Genomic DNA, 22,500 nt, shown 5'->3' with positions numbered 1-22,500 from the left:
AAAAATGGCCCAGTGAGGAAAGGAAACATGAACTAAGAGAAGTAATGAATAATTAAAATAAAACATTTTAAGAATAGCAACAACATTAGAATAGATCTTCCATATACTAACTATAAAATGAGACTTATGTTAGCCTGTTCAACATACATCCTGTTCAATATAAAAACATTCGCTGCAAGTTTGAACTTATGCAGTTCCACATGAATGTGAAATAGAGTTTGACGATGCTTACCAGGCCGAAGAATATACAGAAGAGCTGGATGACGTCAGTGTAGGCAACGGAATACAGGCCTCCAAACATAGTGTAAACAACGGCTATGACGGCGGAGAGGATTATGGAGATGTCGTTGCCCAAGTCTAGAATGACAGCTATGGTTGATCCTGCGGAAGGAAGGGGAATGATTTGATTAGATAAATATAAGGTATTATTATTATTATTATTATTATTATTATTATTATTATTATTATTACAAGCTAAACAATTACCCTAGTTGGAAAAGCAGGATCCTATTATATAACCCGAGGGCCCCAACAGGGAAAAATAGCCGGGTGAGGAAAGGAAACAAGAAATTAAACAAGATAAGTAATAAACAGTTTAGATAAAATATTTTAAGAACATTAACAACATTAAAATAGATCTTTCATATATGAACCATAAAAACTTAAAAAGAAAAAAAAAGAGGAAGAGAAATAAGATTGAACAGCGTGTCCGAGTGTACCCTCAAGCAAGAGAACCCTGCCCCAAGATAGTGGAAGGCCATGGTACAGAGGCTATGGCACTACCCAAGACTAGAGAACAATGGTTTGATTTTGGAGTGTCATTCTCCTTAGAAGAGTTGTTTACCATAGCTAAAAAGTCTCTGCTACCCTAACCAAGAGGTAAAGTAGCCAGTGAACAATTAGATTGCATTAGTTAACCCCTTGAACGAAGGATTTTGATAATCGCGTAAAAACACAACAGGGTTTTATGGCACAGGAGATTTAAGGTAAACACCATTATTATTTATTATGCTGTTATTATGTTTAGTTTCTAGATAGAATGGGTACAAAATATCTCATATGAGATTATTTAACATTTTGAAGTTAGTCTGCTTAAGGATAGTTAACGAAAAACATGATTGTTGTTATGTTTAAGTCAATAGATTCGAAATGTTTATTATTATATTTACTGCAGTTGTTGCTTTTGTGGTCGTTATTTTTATAATTATTATTATATTAGATCAAACCCAAAGGATAAAAATTTAATGGTCAATATTGAGCGGCATTGGCAAGGGACAGGGCAGTGTCCTAGAGACCGACCTTATGTACTTATCATTAGTGCCCAAGCCTCCTCTGCACCTAAGCAAGGTCAAGAAAGGCCAGATAATGGCTGCTGATGACTCAGAAGGAATTCTGATGACCTCCACAAAACCCTATCTCTAGCTGGCAGGGAAAAAGAGATTGAAAAACTTTTCAGCTACGAGCTGAGTTCGAATATCCGACCTATGGATCATAAGTCGGAGACGTTATCCACCAGTCTGCGGCAAATATCAATGGAAACTTATTACTGAACTATACCAGAAAAATGAGGAAGGGAAAAAAGTTAGGTTATGACAAAGAAAAATAGATAAGTAACTGATGAATTACGAAATGAAACTCGTGTCGCGTTGATGATTTCGTTCATAAGATAGCCAAAAAAGACATATTGTTCGTCTTTTATTACATCTGATACAATTATTTTTTCTAAGTTTTTATCACCAGATAAAAGTCATTTCTTTTGGATATTACTCTTCTTTTCGGAATCAATACCGTATAATGTGTAGAAGAAAAATCCTGGTATTCCAGGTAGAATTCATCAGAGTAAGATGAATACCCATTGTTAAGAGTTCCTCATAAGAAGCGTTCTATTATTTTCAAAGTAAAAGTCAAGCTTATTCGTTTTTCAAAATCCTATTACAGAAAGTAGCGTTGTAAGTTTTTTTTATGTTTTCTATAAATTCTTCAGTTTTTAAGAAATATGTCCTGTATGTCATCATAAGGGAAGAATTATACTTTATTTATATTTGATGTTCATTTATTTATTGTTTAAAAAAACTCCGCTAACTAAAGATGGTTTTAGTATGCTTTTTCTTCTATTGATTTATTTGTGAATAAATATACATTTTAAAGTAGTTCATCATTAATGTGTAAGCACTGGGGCTTTCAGTGGTCAATCTCTTCAGCCTTTATCACCATTTCCCCTGTATGTGAGAGAACATATACATATATATACATCCATATATATATATATATATATATATATATATATATATATATATATATATATATATATATCTATATATATATATATATATATATATATATATATATATATATACACACACATACACATATACCAAGGCACTTCCCCCCCAATTATGGTGGGTAGCCGACATCAAACAAATGAAACAAAATGGGGACCTCTCCTCTCTACGTTCCTCCCAGCCTGACAAGGTACTCAACCGAGTTCGGCTGGTACTGCTAGGGTGCCACAGCCCACCCTCCCACGTTATCCGCCACAGATGAAGCTTCATAATACTGAATCCCCTACTGCTGCTACCTCCACGGTCATCTTAAGGCACCGGAGGAAGCAGCAGGGCCTACCGGAACTGCGTCACAATCGCTCGCCATTCATTCCTATTTCTAGCACGCTCTCTTGTCTCTCTCTCATCTATCCTCCTATCACCCAGAGCTTTCTTCACTTCATCCATCCACCCAAACCTTGGCCTTCATCTTGTACTCCTCCCATCAACTCTTGCATTCATCACCTTCTTTAGCAGACAGCCATTTTCCATTCTCTCAACATGGCCAAACCTCCTCAACAAATTCATATCCACTCTAGCTGCTAACTCATTTCTTATTCCCGTTCTCACCCTCACTACTTCATTCCTGACCCTATTTACTCGATATGCACCTGCCATACTCCTTAGACACTTCATCTCAAACACATTCAATTTCTGTCTCTGTCACTTTCATTCCCTACAACTCCAATCCATACATCAGAACTCACATTCATGCCCAACCCTCTATTATTTACTACTCCCTTAACTTCCCCCAACACTTTGCATCCTTCATTCACTCTCTGATGTACATCTGCTTCCACTCCACCATTTGCTGCAACAACAGACCCCAAGTACTTAAACTGATCCACCTCCTCAAGTAACTCTCCATTCAACATGACATTCAACCTCGCACCACCTTCCCTTCTCGTACGTCTCATAACCTTACTCTTACCCACATTAACTCTCTACTTCCTTCTCTCACACACCCTTCTAAATTCTGTCACTAATTGGCCAAGCTTCTCTTCCGTGTCTGCAACCAGTACAGTATCATTCGAAAACAACAACTGATTTACCTCCAATTCATGGTAATTTTCATCTACCAGTTTCAATCCTCGTCCAAGCCCTCGAGCATTCACCTCTCTCACCACTCCATCAACATACAAGTTAAACAACTATGGCGACATCACACATCCGTGTCTCAGCCCCACTCTCATCGGAAACCAACCGGTCACTTCATTTCCTATCCTAACACATGCTTTACAATCTTTGTAGAAACTTTTCACTGCTTGCAACAACCTTCCACCAACTCCATATAACCTCATCACATTCCACATTGCTTCCCTATCAACTCTATCATACGCCTTCTTCAGATCCATAAACGCAACATATACCTCCTTACCTTTTGCTAAATATTTCTCGCATATCTGCCTAACTGTAACAATCTGATCCATACAACCCCTACCTCTTCTAAAACCACCCTGTACTTCTAAGATTGCATTCTCTTTTATCCTTAATCCTATTAATCAGTACTCTACCATACACTTTTCCAACTACACTCAACCAACTAATACCCCCCGAATTACAAAACTCATGCGCATCTCCCTTACCCTTATATAGTGGTACAATACATGCACAAACCCAATCTATTGGTACCATTGACAACACAAAACACGTATTAAACAATCTCACCAACCATTCAAGTACAGTCACACCCCCTTCCTTCAACATCTCGGCTCTCACACCATCCACACCAGATGCTTTTCCTACTCTTGTTTCATCTAGTGCTCTCCTCACTTCCTCTCTTGTAATCTCTCTCTCATTCTCATCTCCCATCACCGGCACCTCAACTCCTGCAACAGCAATTATATCTGCCTCCCTATTATCCTCAACATTCAGTAAACTTTCAAAATATTCCGCCCACCTTTTCCTTGCCTCCTCTCCTTTTAACAACCTTCCATTTCCATCTTTCACTGTCTCTTCAATTCTTGAACCAGCCATACTTACTCTCTTCATTTCTTTCCAAAACTACTGTACTTCTTATTCTCTTTATATGAACGACCTAATCCCTGACCCCACCTCAGGTCAGCCCCCCTCTTTGCCTCACTTACCTTGCACTTTACGTCCACATTTTTCTCCATATTTTTCATACTTCTCTACACTATTACTCTGCAGCCATTCTTCAAAAGCCCTCTTTTTCTCTTCCACTTTTACCTTCACTCCTTCATTCCACCATTCACTGCCCTTCTTCTTGCTGCCTCCAACAAACTCCCTGCCACACACATCACTTGCAATCCCAACAAAATTTTCTTTTACTAACTTCTACTCCTCCTCTAAATTACCAGTTTCTCTTACTTACACTTCGTCATATGCCATTTTCAACCTTTCTTGATATTTACTTTTTACCCCCGGTTTTATCAGCTCTTCAACCCTCACTAGCTCCATTTTACTTCCACCTACTCTATTCCCCCACTCTTTTGCTACAAATAAATTTCCTTCCACAAAAAAATGATCAGACATACCGTTAGCCATACCCCTAAACACGTGCACGCCTTTCAATCTTCCAAACATTCTTTTAGTTGTCAACACATAATCCATTAACGCCCTTTCTACCACTCTTACCCATGTATAGTTGTTTTTATGTTTCTTTTTGAAAAAGCTAGAACATATCACCATCTGTTGCTCAACACACTTATCTACCAGTCTCTCACCACTCTCATTTTCACCTGGTATGCTATACTTCTCAATGACACCTTCTACCTCTCCAGCGTCCACTCTAGCATTTAAGTCACCAATGACAACTACATAATTCCTTCTACCCAGTCCTTCTACACACCAAGTTAATTCATTCCAGAACTCATTCCGCTCTTCTTCACTTTTTTCACAACCTGGGCCATACGCACTGACAAAAGCCCAACATTCCCTACCCAACCTAACCCTTACCCACATTAACCTAGATAATATCTCCTTCCAATCCACTACTTCACATGTTATCCATTCACTCAGCAATAAAGCCACACCCTCTCTTGCTCTTCCCCTTCCAATCCCAGACACTCTACCAATCATTTCACCAAACATTACTTCATCTTTCCCTTTTATCTTTGTCTCACACAAAGCCAATATATCCATCCTATTCCTAGACATACTTCCAATCTCACATCTTTTACTCTCTATCGTACTACATTCACGCACATTCCAACACCCCAAAGCTAGAGTGCGGGGAGCAGTCACTCTCCCCCCAGCTCCACCTCTTTGATGATGTTTCACAGGATTGTAAATACAGGAGAGGGGGTTCCCAGCCCCCTCGTCCCGTCCCTTTTAGTCGCCTCTTACGACACGCAGGGATACGTTGGCGCTATTGTAATTGTTTTTATGCCCTTGTGGCCACAGATATATATATATATATATATATATATATATATATATATATATATATGTATATCTTTTCGGTCACGCTCAGCTCTCCCCGTCCCTCGGGTAGCAGGTGAGAGAGTATGTGTGTACGTGTGTGCATATCTATATAAATATTTATCCGTCTTTTATCATGGGTCACATACACAAATTTTTAGTAATTCCTCAAGTCACGAGATCGTGTGTAAATGAAATGATAATAGGAAATTATTTTGAAAAATTCAAACTGTTACATCGATGAATAATTCAGATTTTATCAACATCGATGAATAATTCAGATTTTATCAACCATCCATCTTTATGGAAAGACGTATTCAGCCTTTCGATTCAGGCCGATGAAAATTTCAGTAATTACTCGAGCGAATATTTTTCTTCTTCGTCGAATAGTTTCGGGACGAACTGTGTGGTTAGCCAAAAAAAAAAAAAAAAAAAATACAAATAAGAAAAGAAATGGGTATTTCGTGGGAGGATTTAAGGCTGTATTGTGTGAGATTTTTTACTGGAATTTCTTAATTTTGTATTAAACTCATTTTCCTAATGAAATCTACATTAACCTGTAACATATTCCTAAAGATGTAAAAGATGAAAATTAAAATTTAATTATTTTCTTAATTCCTAGGTCTCTAATCTACAATATTATATACTCCAGAAGATGTAAAAGATGAATGTGAAAAATTTGATTGTTTTTATTAATTCCCAGGTCATTAATCTATTATAATGTAAAATTGGAAAATTAAAAATGCTGAGAAAACTCTTAATTCCAAGGTTACGAATATGCTATATATTCTTTAAGATGTAAAAGGTTGAAAATGAAGAATTATAAAATTATCCTAATTCTCTGGTGAGCATTTGAAAGTTCATATGTATTATTTTCGATTGCAAAAATTAATACATTATATAATTATACATAAAGGAGCATAAGACCTTTAATGAATAGATAGGTAATTGCAGTGCTCAAGGAAGTTATAATTAACCACTCGAGTATATAATTGACATCTCTGTTGAAAGACTTCAGTTGGATAAAAGACTTTGAAGTGCTTTTATACAGTCGAGAATAATAAGATAACAGAGTTATAAGGACGTCTAAACAGTGGAGAAATGTTGATGAAAGTAAGGTGAAGAATTTTACGTAATCCGCCCCCCCCCCTCCCCCAGTATACCTGTGGGCCCCCTCAGGAAACTTTTTTTTGTTCATCTTCTAACAAGGTAGTTCTCAAAACTTGCGTTCCATAGAGAGGGAGAGAGACAGAAAGAGAGAAGTGTTCATGTACCATTTTTAGAGATTCCCTACAATCATGGCCCACATAATAAACAAAAAAAGAAAAATAAAGAAAATAAAGTTTTAAGATAGTGCATAGATTAAAAAAAGTAATTTTTAGGCTACATAAAAAAAAGAAGAAAGAGAAACTCTTGTCAAATGGTACGTAGATTAAAGATTTGTTTCATCCTGAAGAAACAAACAGTAAAAATAAAGGGGAAAAAATTAGGCAGGCACTTATTGATTCTTGAAGAATGACTTACCTAAGGCACCCAAGATGGAAGCTGACCACAGTGTTTCTCCTGCTAGTGCTGGGAGGTACAACATGGCTCCCCATCGTCGGCCGAAGCGATCTTGCAAAGGATCCAGCATAGTCGTGTAGCGTCTCTCTCTCATCTTTTTTGCGAAAAAGAATCCGCCTGTAAAATAAGAATAGGTCTAATAAGGTCTTTTGATCAGAAATAATGACAACTATAATGAGGTCTTTTGATGTGATATAATGGCAGGTCTAATAAGGTATTTTGATGTGATGTAATGGGTCTGATAATTTCTTTTCTTGTGATATAATGACATGTCTAATGAGGTCTTTTGATGTGATATAATGGCAGGTCTAATTTAGTCTATTGATATGATATAATGGCAGGTCTAATTTGGTCTTTTGATGTGACATAATGGCAGGTCTAATTTGGTCTTTTGGTATGATATAATGGCAGGTCTAATTTCGTCTTTTAATATGATATAATGGCAGGTCTAATTTGGTCTTTTGGTATGATATAATGGCAGGTCTAATTTGGTCTTGATGTGATATAATGGCAGGTCTAATTTGATCTTTTGAGGTGATATAATGGCAGGTCTAATTTGATCTTTTGAGGTGATATAATGGCAGGTCTAATTTGGTCTTTTGATGGAATATAATGGCAGGTCTAATTTGGTCTTATGATGTGATATAAAGGCACGTCTAATTTGGTCTTTTGATATGATATAATGGCAGGTCTAATTTGGTCTTTTGATGTGACATAATGGCAAGTCTAATTTGGTCTTTTGGTGTGATATAATGGCAGGTTTAATTTGGTCATTTGATGTGATATAATGGCAGGTCTAATTTGGTCTTTTGATGTAATATAATGGCAGGTATAATTTGGTCTTTTGATGTGATATAATGGTACGTCTAATTTTGTCTTTTGATGTGATATAATAGCAGGTCTAACTTGGTTTTTTTATGTAATATAAAGGCAGTTCTAATTTGGTCTTTTGGTGTGATATAATGGCAGTTTTAATTTGGTCTTTTGATGTGATATGATGGAAAAGCTAATTTGGTCTTTTGATGTGATATAATGGCAGTTCCAATTTCGTCTTTTGACGTGATATGACGGCAGGTCTAATTTGGTCTTTTGATGTGATGTAATGGCAGGTCTAATTTGGTCTTTTGATGTGATATGATGGCAGGTCTAATTTGGTCTTTTGATGTGATGTAATGGCAGGTCTAATTTGGTCTTTTGATGTGATATGATGGCAAAGCTAATTTGGTCTATTGATGTGATATAATGGCAGTTCCAATTTCGTCTTTTGACGTGATATGACGGGAGGTCTAATGGTCTTTTGATATGATGAAATGACAGGTCTAATTTCGTCTTTTGATCTGATATAATGGCAGGTCTAATTTGGTCTTTTGATGTGATGTAATGGCAGTTCTAATTTGGTCTTTTGATGTGATATGATGGCAGGTCTAATTTGGTCTTTTGATGTGATGTAATGGCAGGTCTAATTTCGTCTTTTGATGTGATGTAATGGCAGGTCTAATTTCGTCTTTTGATGTGATGTAATGGCAGGTCTAATTTCGTCTTTTGATGTGATGTAATGGCAGGTCTAATTTCGTCTTTTGATCTGATATAATGGCAGGTCTAATTTGGTCGTTTGATGTGATGTAATGGCAGGTCTAGTTTGGTCTTTTGATGTGATATGATGGCAGGTCTAATTTGGTCTTTTGATGTGATGTAATGGCAGGTCTAATTTCGTCTTTTGATCTGATATAATGGCAGGTCTAATTTGGTCTTTTGATGTGATGTAATGGCAGTTCTAATTTGGTCTTTTGATGTGATATGATGGCAGGTCTAATTTGGTCTTTTGATGTGATATGATGGCAGGTCTAATTTCGTCTTTTGATCTGATATAATGGCTGGGATAATTAGGTCTTTTGATGTGATATATTGGCACGGCTAGTTTGGTCTTTTGATGTGATGTAATGGCAGGGATAATTTGGTCTTTTGATGTGATATAATGGCAGGGATAATTTGGTCTTTTGATGTGATATAATGGCAGGGATAATTTGGTCTTTTGATGTGATATAGAGTCCTACAGGTGTCATAAGCGTTATTACTACTTTGAGCATAACTTAGCAGTTCTGTTGACAAAGTATCAGTAAAGATGTACTTGAACGCACGAATTTCAGGCACAACTCTCTCCGAAGAAGTGCACCCTGTCACACCCCTACTTCATGGCGAGTAACCAAACCAATCATGTAGGGAGAGATGGCAGAGATGGGTGGGGCTAAATACAATAACTCTCTGAGAAGTAAGGGTGTTGCAGCCTGGCAGGGTGCACTTCCTCAGAGTGGTGTGTTCCAGGATTATAAAGATATCGGCCATTTATAAATTATTGATAATGAAGTTGCTCTAGATGCTGTTTTTTAAAATTGATAAAAGATTATAAGAAAATTTTGATGATTAAAGAACAAAATAGTAGAATTAGATAGATATTCAAATATATTCATCATATTAAAAAGTTAGCACTGTTCACTTTTAATATGTTTTCCCGTATGACCACCGCGTGCATCATCTTGTATTTTGACTATATATATATATATATATATATATATATATATATATATATATATATGTATATGTATATATATGCATATATATACACAAATTTATATATATACATATATATATGTATATATGTACACAAACATTTATATATATATATATATATATATATATATATATATATATATATATATATATATATATATATATATATATATACACAAACATAAATATATATATATATATATATATATATATATATATATATATATATATGTATATACATGTATATATATGTGTGTATATTATATACAGTATATATATGTATATATATATGTATATATATGTGTGTATATTATATACAGTACATTATATGTATATATTCATATATGTATATATATGAATGTATATATGTATGTATGTATGTATGTATGTATATATATATGTGTATATATAAAGTACAGAGATGAATCCTGGAGACGGGTTATGATGACATTAGGTAGTAGATTGGCCAGGGCACCAGCCACCCGTCGAGGTACTACCGCTAGAGAGTTATAGGGTCTTTTGACTGGCCAGACAGTACTACATTAGTTCATTTTCTCTGGTTACGGTTCATTTTCCCTTTGCCTACTCACACCGAATAGTCTGGCCTATTGTTTACATATTCTCCTCTGTCCTCATACACCTGGCAACACTGAGATTACCAAACAATTCTTCTTCACCCAAGGGGTTACTGCACTGTAATTGTTCAGTGGCTTCTTACCTCTTGGTAAGGGTAAAAGAGACTCTTTAGCTGTGGTAATCAAAATATTGTTCTCTAGTCTTGGTAAGTGCCATAGCCTCTGTAACATGGTCTCCCACTGCCTTGGGTTAGAATTCTCTGACTTGAGGGTACACTCGGGCACACTATTCTATCTAATTTCTCTTCCTCTTGTTTTGATAAAGTTTTTATAGTTTATATAAGACATATTTATTTCAATATTGTTACTCTTTTTAAAATATTTTTCCTTGTTTCCTTTCCTTTCGGGGCTATTTTCCCTGTTGCAGCCCCTGGGCTTATAGCATCCTCGTTTTCCAACCAAGGTTGTAGCTTAGCAAGTAATAATAATAATAATAATATTGATAATGATAATATAGACTTTATATTCAGATTATAAAGAGTTTTATCACGAAATTTTGAAGCGTGCATAATTCTTTTAATAATTTCGACTCGCTTAAGTAATGAAATTATTTTTTCCATAAAGAAATCACTACTCTGGTCTGCTCTGTGCCGTGAGAGATTTTTGATTTTTTATTTTCTTTTTATGAGCTGTCAAAAGACGACTTTCAGATGGAATACTGTTTTTCTTTTGCGTTGCCATTCGTCTTCCTCAAAGCCTTTTTTTCGGTAAACCTTTTTTTTTATTATCTCGGTCCGGATTTTGAAAAAAATGAAAGTAAAACATCACTTCACTGGATTCATCACCTTTACATCTGGACAGCTGTGAAAAATAAAGCGAAATCTTTCCTCTTCTTATTTCTCCTTTGAAGAGCGAGACCGAAAAGTTTACCAAGAGATAGTAATGGTTTTTGGATATTTATTTTTTTATTTATATCAACTTTAAATTGAATGGAAATTGAAGTATTAACCTGTCGCATTTATTAATTTAGTCTTTGCCTTCGAATAGATTTTCTAAAATTAATTCAAAATTGGGAAAGAGAACGAAAAGAAAGTATAGATTTTTTTAATAAATTTTTTATAGTCTTTGATTATCATTATTACCTTTCCAAATTGACGGGAAAGGCATATATTTTTGTATAGTCATATGGTTCCGCATTATTTTTCTTCTGAACACAATAGATTCAAAATATATTTACCCTTGCGAACATTCTTGTGCTAATTTTCACAACGAAAATCCTTAATTAAAATGTACGTGTTCGTGTTCGCTATTGTAAATAGGCATGAAAAGTAGTGTCCAAAAATTTTAAGGAAATATTAATGTACTATTCATATATATATATATATATATATATATATATATATATATATATATATATATGTGTGTGTGTGTATGTATATATGAGTGAAACTAAGGTATCGTTCAATGAAAACACAGACCTCAAATAAAGGTTATGAACGAACCTATAGAGATTGTTAATGAATATACGTACTTAGGACAGACAGTAAGTGTTTGCCCAGCACATGAGACCGAAATTAAAAGAAGGATAAGCATGGGATGGAGAGCTCTTGGTAAACAAAATGAGATTATGGAAAGTGAAATTTTTCTTTCTCTAGAAAGAAAAGTATTTAATGACATAGTCCTACCAGTATTAACTTAAGCATATAACTGTTGTAGACAGAAAAAGAGCAACGTGGGTTCAATAAGAAAGAAAATGAAATGGACATAAGCAGGATTTATTATAAGAATGACAGATAATAGATGGACAAAAAGAATAACAGAATGAAGCAGGGGTAGGAAGGGGAGACGATTGACGAGCTAAGAAAATTTGCGGGTGTGAACTGGCGTGGAAAGACCATAAACAAATGTGATCTAGGTACGGCTGATGACATATATATATATATATATATATATATATATATATATATATATATATATATATATATATATATATAATCATACGATGTTAATTGTAGTTACAAAGTTCTAAAAAAGAAACTATAAATTTCAGGTTGAAATGAGCTTTATGAGACATAATTCCTTTTCAATTAATTTGTTAAATGTTATGTAATACACCATTTAGTTGAGGCTTCAAGTGAATGAACATCACAGTGGAAATGCTTCAGTAATGAAAATTTCGAAAATAATGCAATGTGCTTTTATTTCTAGGTGTAAATGATTTTAGGATTTAAAAGGATGTTCCACAAAGTAATGTAAGGGTTGCAACAATTATTACTGGAGAAAATATACTTTAATTTGTGAAAAGAATCTGTTCGATTTTCTTTTTCATTGAAAAAGAGAGACTAGCAAGTTTTCGAAACCTTTTTATTTTTTTTATTTTGATTTCTAATATTTTTACAGGAATATTGATGAGAATTTGTTTTCCTATTTTTACACATATTGTAATGAGGGACTTGTAATAATAATAAAAATAATAATTATTATTATTGTTATTATTATTATTATTATTATTATTATTATTATTATTATTATTATTATTATTATTATTAGAAATAATTTTACTTCTAAGAACGAGGTCAGTTATTTTATTTATTATAAGCTTTATATTTCTAGAAGTGCCTTGCGAATAGATGTTTTGAACTAGTCAGATATAGCCTTCTATGGTACGTTGACGACGCATGCTAAACACACAAACAAATTTGTAAATCTATTAGAATAGAATACACTTCATTCATTCTTTAAGATTATAGGTGAATTTTTTATTATAGATTTGAATGATTTGTCAAAATTTAGGACAAAAAATAATGTACTTTCCTCGTCGAATTTTGTTTAGTGATTATTTACGAAAATCAACTTCTGTGTTTATTGAGCAAAAAAATATTTCAAGTTTATGAAGGTGGGAAATTCCATTAGTTTCATATTAGTAAAAAAAATAGGTGGATTGTTTTTTATTAAAAAAGAAAACAATCAGGTCACCATTATTATTCTATCAAGAATTTATATTATCTATACACTGGTTTATTTACAAGAAGGAATATTGTGAGGATGGACATTTATTGCAATGCAGTTAATTATATGACACTTTTAGGAATGACAAGACATTAAAGGAAATTGCATTCAATAGTAAAATTATAAGTCTTATCCAAGGGGAAATTTTGCTGCCCTTTTTAAGTAAAGGAATTAATTGCGTCATGGTTAATACAGTGAATTTCTGTGGGAGGAATATCTGGAGGGGAAACCATTTTTATAGCGAATCCTTCTGATAAGGTTGAAGGTGAATTAAGGTCAAATCCTATGTTCATGGCTTGAAATAACTTAGAAATAAGACTCGACAATTCACCCTTTGCATCAGTTGCAGAATGAGGGGATTAGGTGATGTTCTATATTTCCATATTCATTAATTTATACCATTCAACGTTTTCATGCAGCTATAGGGTCTAAGACTGAAGGATCATGAAGAGAATATTACCTTTATTACAAGTAATTATCTCTCTCTCTCTCTCTCTCTCTCTCTCTCTCTCTCTCTCTCTCTCTCTCTCTCTCTCTCTCTCTCTCTCCCCTTCAGTGTCAAATAAGGAAATCCCTGAAAGGTTACATCTATTATGGGCTGCCACAAAAGAATCCATGGAACTCCTAGAAGGAGTCGATCCCCGAGACCAGGCTATTGTGAATGGGTATCCGCTTCAATGAACACACAATGCCACCTTATCTTTATTCCCTCGCTTTGTGTCTCTCTCTTTCTCTCATCTCTTGTTCTCTCGTCTTCTTACAGCCTCCTTCCCCCTTTTCCCAATTCGTATTTTATGAGGCTTTGCTTCCTGAGCCGTCTCGTTAGGTCTCGGCTGCCTTTAATGTAATTTATATTTTAGAGGTTAATTTTGTCAATTTTTTAATAGGATTCATACCACCCCTTTGAAGTTAAATTTTACTCCCACCTACTCTCCTGTTTTGTTATTACTTTTTTTTTTTTACTCAGAAATATATGTTAATATGTGCGAATAGTTAGGTAGACTAGTAGATTGATTCTTTGGACTGTTATTTATATACATGCGCTGTGTATATTTATTTGTGTATGTATATATTTATACACACGCACACACACACACACACACATATATATATATATATATATATGTGTGTGTGTGTGTGTGTGTGTGTGTGTACTGTATATATATTCTGTATTTATATATATATATATATATATATATATATATATATATATATATATATATATATATGTGTGTGTGTGTGTGTGTGTGTGTGTGTACTGTATATATATTCTGTATTTATATATACATATATATATATATATATATATATATATATATATATATATATATATATACACTCTTATACCGTACATACTTATGTATTTATATGAAGATACATAAAAGTCCCCTGACATACTATTATCTTTGTTTTTCCTTTCAGATAAGGAAAATAAAGTCCAAAAGCCCAAACCATACATACCCAGGACGAGACTGGCCGAATACCCAAAGGGCGCTTGGCACCAGACAAGACCATCAGTGAAGACAGCTTCCGCGGAACCGTTGATGTATCCTCCACCGACCCACGTAGCTGAGGGAGGAAAAAGAGGTATGTCATTGTATTTTACATTATGCATTAATTTATTCGTTTGTTTATGTAGATATGCAATTTAAGTTTGTTCATTGATGTGTAATGGATTTTAATGGATTTGATCAATTGCCTGGTTTTTTTGCGTACACGTGCAATTTTGGTTTGCTCATGGATATGTAAAGGAGTTGAAATATTGTGAGGTATTTGGTATGATAACTATCAGACAAGGGATTATTATCATAATTTTATGATAATAATGATAATAACAATATATAGTGGAAGAATAAAATTTACCATTATGATGTGTGCTAATATCTGAAAGGTATATTATATAGCATGAAACTTGGGAGATGTTTAAAACTAAATAAAGGTTAAACTAGAATGTTTGTATTAGACTGCAAGTACATAAATAAGGATAATATATATCTAGTGATGATCACAATGATTATTATTTTAATAGTGTTTTCATCGTTTTTACCGTGTTTATATTAGTAAGATTATAGCATTTGAGATCAGCGTTAATTTTTGTAGCGAAGACGATGAATTCGTCATACACATGATCACTATCCAAGTTGGGTGTTTATATGCTCTGCTATGAGATACACCACATTCTGGAAAGTGGTTCCTATTTTCCAGGAATACTTTTAGAAAAATATCCATCAGAGTAAATATATCTCGACTTGCCCAAAAATAAAGCGCAAAATCCTACCTGACTGATTTGGTTGAATTTTATACCATAGCCAAAAAATACTTCGTGGCAACTCGAGAGATGTATCCTAACCTAACCTAACCTAACCTAAGACTCATCTTCCTTGACCCGTGGAACTCAGTATTAGTAGCTATATCGATAGTAATTTGGGTTGGATGTATCGGATTCAAAATAACTTCGGCTATATGTAGCCCAAGATTTACATACCTATTTAGACTTTCATGTAGCCAGGATGAATTGGCAAAAAGCATCACATTTTTCAAAGGTTTTTGTACACAGGAAAATGGCTGTTTTAAAATCGAGAAAGTACAGTTGGACATAGATATTCTTGGTAAACATCGCAATGAGGAAGTGCACCCTGTCACACCCTCACTGTACGGCTAGATACTATGTGTAGCGCAGCCCACCACCTCTGCCTTCTCGTCCTCCACTGGCTGGTATGTTACTCGTCGCGCAGTAAGGGTGTCACAGTGTGCACTTCTTCGGAGTAAGGTGTACCAGGAATTCTTGTATCCTACTGTACACAGTTAAGCGATGTTTCCATTTGAAAAAATGTGTAGTCTTAGGGATGAGTTGATCTAAATAGTCAGGCCTTCTCCATCATGAGGCTCAATACTACACAGTATTCTAGAAGTTTTATTCCAGCTTTGACCAAGTTGTGGAATGATCTTCCTAATCGCTTAGTTGAATCGGTAGAACTTCAAAAGTTCAAATTCGCAGCAAATGATTTTATGTTGAACAGGCTGACATAAGTCATTTTATAGTTTATATATGAAATATCTGTCTTAATGCTGTTATTCATTTTAAGATGTTTAATTTTAATTTTTCATTTCATCTCATATCGTTTATGTATTTCCTTATTTCCTTTCCTCACTGGGCTATTATCCCTGTTGGAGCCCTTGGGCTTATGCATCTTGTTTTTCCAACTAGGGTTGTAGCTTAGCCAGTAATAATAATAGTAATAATAATAATAATAATAATAAAACCTATAGTGTGCCTATGAACATCCCCGGATTTTGAGTTAGATTTCCGGAATGAGTGATCATGGGAAAGAATGGTATTACACTTTATTCAGGGGTGAATATCTAACACGACATAAACAGTAAATACAGAAAAAAAAAATACAAACAAAACCTAATAATATCTCCACCTCAAATAGAAAGAAATAGCTCTCTCTGACTTGCACATACACGTGCAAAAATGCACAAACGCATTCACAGTCCTCCGCATAACAACTCTCTATTCATTCAAAAATCGCCAGAAACCATTCTGTGGCGAAAGAAACTCCCAATTAATGAAACCATGAAGATCTGCACCAAAACATGTTTCGAAACCCGAGTTGGATGAACGAATGTTTACAGCTTTTCACTACATTATTTTTTTGGTCTTGAATATTTTTTTTTTTCCATTTTCAAGGATATTCTCAAGTTATCCTGATGAATATAAATGCATATAGCCACTGGTGTATTTTTACAACGTGGTTATTATCTAGTTAATCTGAAGAGTATAGATTCGTATAGACACTTATGTATTTCTACAAAGTGGTTATTATCTAGTTAATCTGATGAGTATAGATACATATAGATAATGATGTATTTCTACAACGTGGTTATTATCTAGTTAATCTGATGAGTATAGATACATATAGATAATGATGTATTTCTACAACGTGGTTATTATCTAGTTAATCTGATGAGTATAGATACATATAGATAATGATGTATTTCTACAACGTGGTTATTATCTAGTTATTCTGATGAGTATAGATACATATAGATAATGATGTATTTCTACAACGTGGTTATTATCTAGTTAATCTGATGAGTATAGATACATATAGATAATGATGTATTTCTACAACGTGGTTATTATCTAGTTAATCTGATGAGTATAGATACATATAGATAATGATGTATTTCTACAACGTGGTTATTATCTAGTTAATCTGATGAATATAGATACATATAGATACTGATGTATTTCTACAACTTGGTTATTATTTAGTAAATATGATGAATATAGATACATATAGACACTGATGTATTTCTACAACGGAGTTATTATCTAGTTAATCTGATAAATATAGTTAAAGAAAGACATGTATTTGTAGAAGATACCAGAAGACTTACACGTATTTTACGCTATTAATCATATAAATTATTTATTTTAGTATGGAATAACTTACAATTTAAATTAGCATCGTTTAAAAAATGGAATATAACGGAACAAATAGTTAATAATGGGGTAGGACCTTTACATCTGTAAACTTAAATTCCATCATATTTGATTTTTTGTCATTATTTTCAGAAAAAGATAAAAATATAACTAATATAAGAAGGCAAAACCTATCACGGAAAAAATAATCTGTCTGTTCATGTTGTTTGTATGTTGATGTGACTAATTAATTAATTCCATGTTTGATGTGTTTTTATTTGAGACATTTAAAGAGAGAGAGAGAGAGAGAGAGAGAGAGAGAGAGAGAGAGAGAGAGAGAGAGAGAGAGAGAGAGAGAGAGAGAACGTTTGGTTTCTTGGTAGAATCGGTAAATTTGAAATATACAATAATACATATAACTTAATGAGAGTTTATTTTACTTCTAAGATTTTCTGTTACACTGAATTATAAATAGATGGAAGTTCTTTTGTTCCTGGGATAAATTATGTGATTGTATTTTAGATACTGGTGAGTGTAATTTTATATATATATATATATGTATATATATATATATATATATATATATATATATATATATATATATATATATATTTATATATATATACACATATACAAACACATACATAAATATGTACATAAATAGGTTTTTAAGGTTAATTAGAAATCTCATGGTGTAAAAATACACAACCTTTTGCGCCCACACAAATAAATATATTTATTGTATGTGTATATGTATATACTGCATGTATGTATATATATTTATGTATATATACATATGTATATATATATATGTATATATTTATTTCGTTTGAAAAACATATCAATACTCTGCCAGAGATTCGTACAGTGAACGTGCACATGCACCCATCGGGATTTTGCCTTACATAAAGAATAAAATGTTTGTCAGATGAAAACCTAGTGGTTCATTTTGTATGTTCTATCAAAAAAATATATGAAACAGAACTCAAAAAAAAAAAAAACATTTTTTGAATAGGACCATCTCGTTCACGGCCATCCCAAAACAAACACTGGCAGATAGTGTATCTAGATCTGAATGAACATCAACTTTTTGAGAGTATAGGCGCACAATGGGCTTTCATTTTTAGAAAATTTCTTTCATAAATTTCCTTTTTAGCAAAAAGTAGGAAAACTAGTAAAAATAGGATGGGAGATATACATGGTTGCACCCTGGGGTTCATCTCATCGAAATATGTATGTCATAGGAAAGTCAATTTTAATAATAACAATTTCAGATTTCTCTTATTTATTTGTTCCAGTGAAAGTTGCTTTGGTTGGTCGCGAACCCTTGACTCAGTACAGTATTCTAGATGTGCCTGGGGGTGTGGGAGTGTGTGTGTGTATGTGTATATAGAACAACAACAACAACAAATGTAGCCTTTCCTATTCCAATGTAGGACAAAGGCCTCTGTCATGTCCTTATTCATGGTTAGGCTGTGGACAGTTTTCATCTCCTTGATGGTGGGAGAACTGGTCTGATCGCTCACAGTAAACAAAATGATATGGGTATCCCTGCTTAGTACGGAAAGGGTTATATATAAAAAAATATATATGAATTATTATCATGATCTATACAGTACTATAGATGGAAGGATATTTAACTTATCTGGTTGTTCTGATTAGATAGATTATTTAGAGGAAATTTAACGGGGTCATTCCAAGAATTTATACATCAAAGCGAACGTAGATATGGGATTAGCCAGGAAATAAGATAGGAAATACAATTAAACGGGTATGATAAGCATTTACCCGTTAAAATATGCCATGAGATGAAATACAGAAACGTCAACATATCGGTGTGTTAAAAATATCAAAGTCTTACAGTTATGTTTTATGAAACATGCATATATATATATATATATATATATATATATATATATATATACATATATATATATATGTACATATGTATATATGTATATATATATATATATATATATATGTGTGTGTGTGTGTGTGTGTGTATCCGGTATATAATATGTATGTATGTATATATATATGTATATATATATATATATATATATATATATATATATATATATATTCTGTTCGCATACGTTATTATACTGTTATATATCAAATATGATTTTGACCCCTTCTGAAACTTGGTAATATAATTAATCCCAAGTTTTATTTTTTTTTTTATGACACTAAATTGTTGTATATTAAATGGAATTAGAGTCGTTACATACAGATGATAATGTAGGCATGTACTGTGATTTCCGGTAAAAGTAAACTGAGTATGTCAAGCGTTAACTTATTTGATTTAAATCACTTGACTTATCCCTCCTTACGTTAAGGAAACATGGAACTAGAGGGGCACTCGAGTCTTCCTTCGCCTCGCCAAGAAGTCTCATTTTGCTCTTAATTCCACTGCGTACTTGTACTAAGATGTATTTTCTTTAAGATCTAATGGATTTAACTTGAATTTATACGCCACGTGTCTATCAAGTTTCTTTGAAATTGGCTCAGTATGTTTTGCGTAATGTTCACAAAAAAAGAACAAAAGATTTGCCTTTTACTTAACATTGCTTTTATTTTCAAAGTACTGCTCTGTACTATTACTTTGATGTACTTTACCCAAAATTTTACAGATTTATCGTTGGGTCATGAATACCAAGGTTCTTTTTGTAAAGTTGGCCAAAAACAAACAAATAAATGAACAAACAGACAGGGGTGAATACATACCCTTCCCAAATTCTGACAAAGGCAACAAGTCAAAAGAGCAACCAAAGATTTCAGCCCTTCGCCAATGATTTTTTTTACTAAAGTCTACGGACCAAACTCTCATTTTTTCATATGTTGACGTGAATGAATTTACTGTATAAGAAGAATTACTCTCTGCCTTTCTATTCTTAGTCGCTTGTACTACCAGGTGCTCCTAAAACTTATCTAACATCGCACGAGGGTCTGCCCCTCACTTTTTTTACTTCTCCTGTACTTCCCTTTCTCCCTATTCGTTATACCTTCCCATCCCGAGTTTTGCTTAGGGTTATAAACTGGATTGTATCCAGGGGTGCTCTTCCTCTCCCCCTATTCCCCACTTCCCTATCCCTATCCTTATCCTTAAGAACAACCAGAATCACTATCCTTATTCGAATGACCTCTAAATTTGATGGGTTTTTCAGGAGCATAATATCTATCCATTGTTAAAATTTGCTCTAAATCCTACAAAAAGTTTTTACGTAATCCTTCTGACAAACAGACAGATAAGTAGATAAACCCAGGTAAGAATGGAACCTCCTTGGCGGATTTAAAAGGTTTCACTTAATCCTTGGAGCAACGATGAATCCTTGAGTAATCTATAGAAACCGGTGCAAGTGATATGTAGGTTAATCAGTGGAGACGTCGGTTACGGCAGTACGCATATTAACTCAGATAATGAGACAGGTACCGAGAAATGTTGTTTAAACATAGATTTAAGACGACGTCCTGTATAAGTATATTATCTATTTTGTTAGTTTAGTTGCCATTAGAAAATATTAATTCTTAAAGATTAGATTTTTAATAAGCCCTAGTTTAGACGATGGAAAACAGTAACCTCCCCCCCCCAACTTCACACATGTTTTGCAAAAATATTTAAAGATGATTGCCAGACTGGGGTTTGAGTCCCGCTCAAACTCGTTAGTTCCTTTGGTAGCTGAAACCTCACTAACCCTGTGAGCTAAAGAGCCGGGTGGGTGGTTGGGGGAGTTTATGGGTCTATCTGCTGAGTTTTCAGCAGCCATTGCCTGACCCTTTTTGGTCCTAGTTTGGGTGGAGAAGGGGCTTGGGTGCCGATCATGTGTAATATGGTCAGTCTCTCGGGCATTGTCCTGCTCGATAGGGCAATGTCACTGTCCTGTGCCTCTGCTATTCATGAGTGGCCTTTGAACCTATAAATGGAATATCAAATAACTTGGGACAAATTAGTAACAAGTGAGTTTACCCAAATTATGATCGGTAACAAAGTCTGGTGAATAAAAGAGCTGAAGAGTTTACGAAATAAAAGGGAAATGGACTTATGACTTTGATAACTACCGGAATATGAATTATGTTTGTGATTGAACAAACAAAATGAGTAAAAATAACCCAAGAAGTTATAATAAATGGAGAAAACTCAAAGATGAAAGGAAATCAGAAAAAATGTAATAACCAAAAACAAAATGCATATTCAAATACCAAAACGAATGGTTACAAATGATACGATTATATAAAGAACTAAGAAGATATTGACAAAGAACTGGGCGGGAAAAGAATCGGTGTCAATGACCTTAGATTCAGGAGGCCAGAAAACCTCAAATCAATCAATTAATCTGGGAAAAAAGTTGAGTAATTAAACCTTCATCGAAAAATAGATAACCAAAGAACCCTTACCGGTCATCGTAAGACATCCAACGAAGAGACCGATGTCTCTCCCGGCCAGCATAACTTCATCTGATTCTCCCACGATTTCGCCACCGGCCGAAGTCGTCTTCTTCTTCTTCCATGCTGCCCAGAGGCCGACGCCCAGGATCAAGGCGTAGAAGACGAGGATGGCCACCAAGCCGGGGATGTTCACTCCATGGCCTTCCTCTTCGTCGCTGTTGGGCCAAAAGAAAGAACGAATTATGAATTTATTGATTTGTTT

The 22,500-nt window shown here is 34.0% G+C and overlaps 1 protein-coding gene and 1 long non-coding RNA gene across 2 annotated transcripts in view; one reads left to right on the top strand and one right to left on the bottom strand.

Moving 5' to 3' along the window:
- LOC137658541 (uncharacterized) overlaps positions 1-14,973 on the top strand; it is a 347,029-nt gene extending 332,056 nt beyond the window's left edge. The window contains exon 4 of the long non-coding RNA XR_011047363.1: positions 14,843-14,973. This is a non-coding gene — a long non-coding RNA (uncharacterized lncRNA). The remainder of the gene's footprint in view (positions 1-14,842) is intronic.
- LOC137658540 (high-affinity choline transporter 1-like) overlaps positions 1-22,500 on the bottom strand; it is a 254,295-nt gene that overhangs the window by 65,116 nt on the left and 166,679 nt on the right. The window contains exons 3-6 of the mRNA XM_068393387.1: positions 22,248-22,453; positions 14,882-14,989; positions 7,230-7,385; positions 233-381 (exon numbers count right to left, since the gene is read on the bottom strand). Of these exons, the coding sequence (XP_068249488.1) occupies positions 233-381; positions 7,230-7,385; positions 14,882-14,989; positions 22,248-22,453 (619 nt within the window). The remainder of the gene's footprint in view (positions 1-232; positions 382-7,229; positions 7,386-14,881; positions 14,990-22,247; positions 22,454-22,500) is intronic.

Source organism: Palaemon carinicauda, chromosome 19 (assembly GCF_036898095.1).
Source record: "Palaemon carinicauda isolate YSFRI2023 chromosome 19, ASM3689809v2, whole genome shotgun sequence".
Lineage (NCBI taxonomy): Eukaryota > Metazoa > Arthropoda > Malacostraca > Decapoda > Palaemonidae > Palaemon > Palaemon carinicauda.
This window is presented reverse-complemented; position numbering and strand designations above follow the sequence as displayed.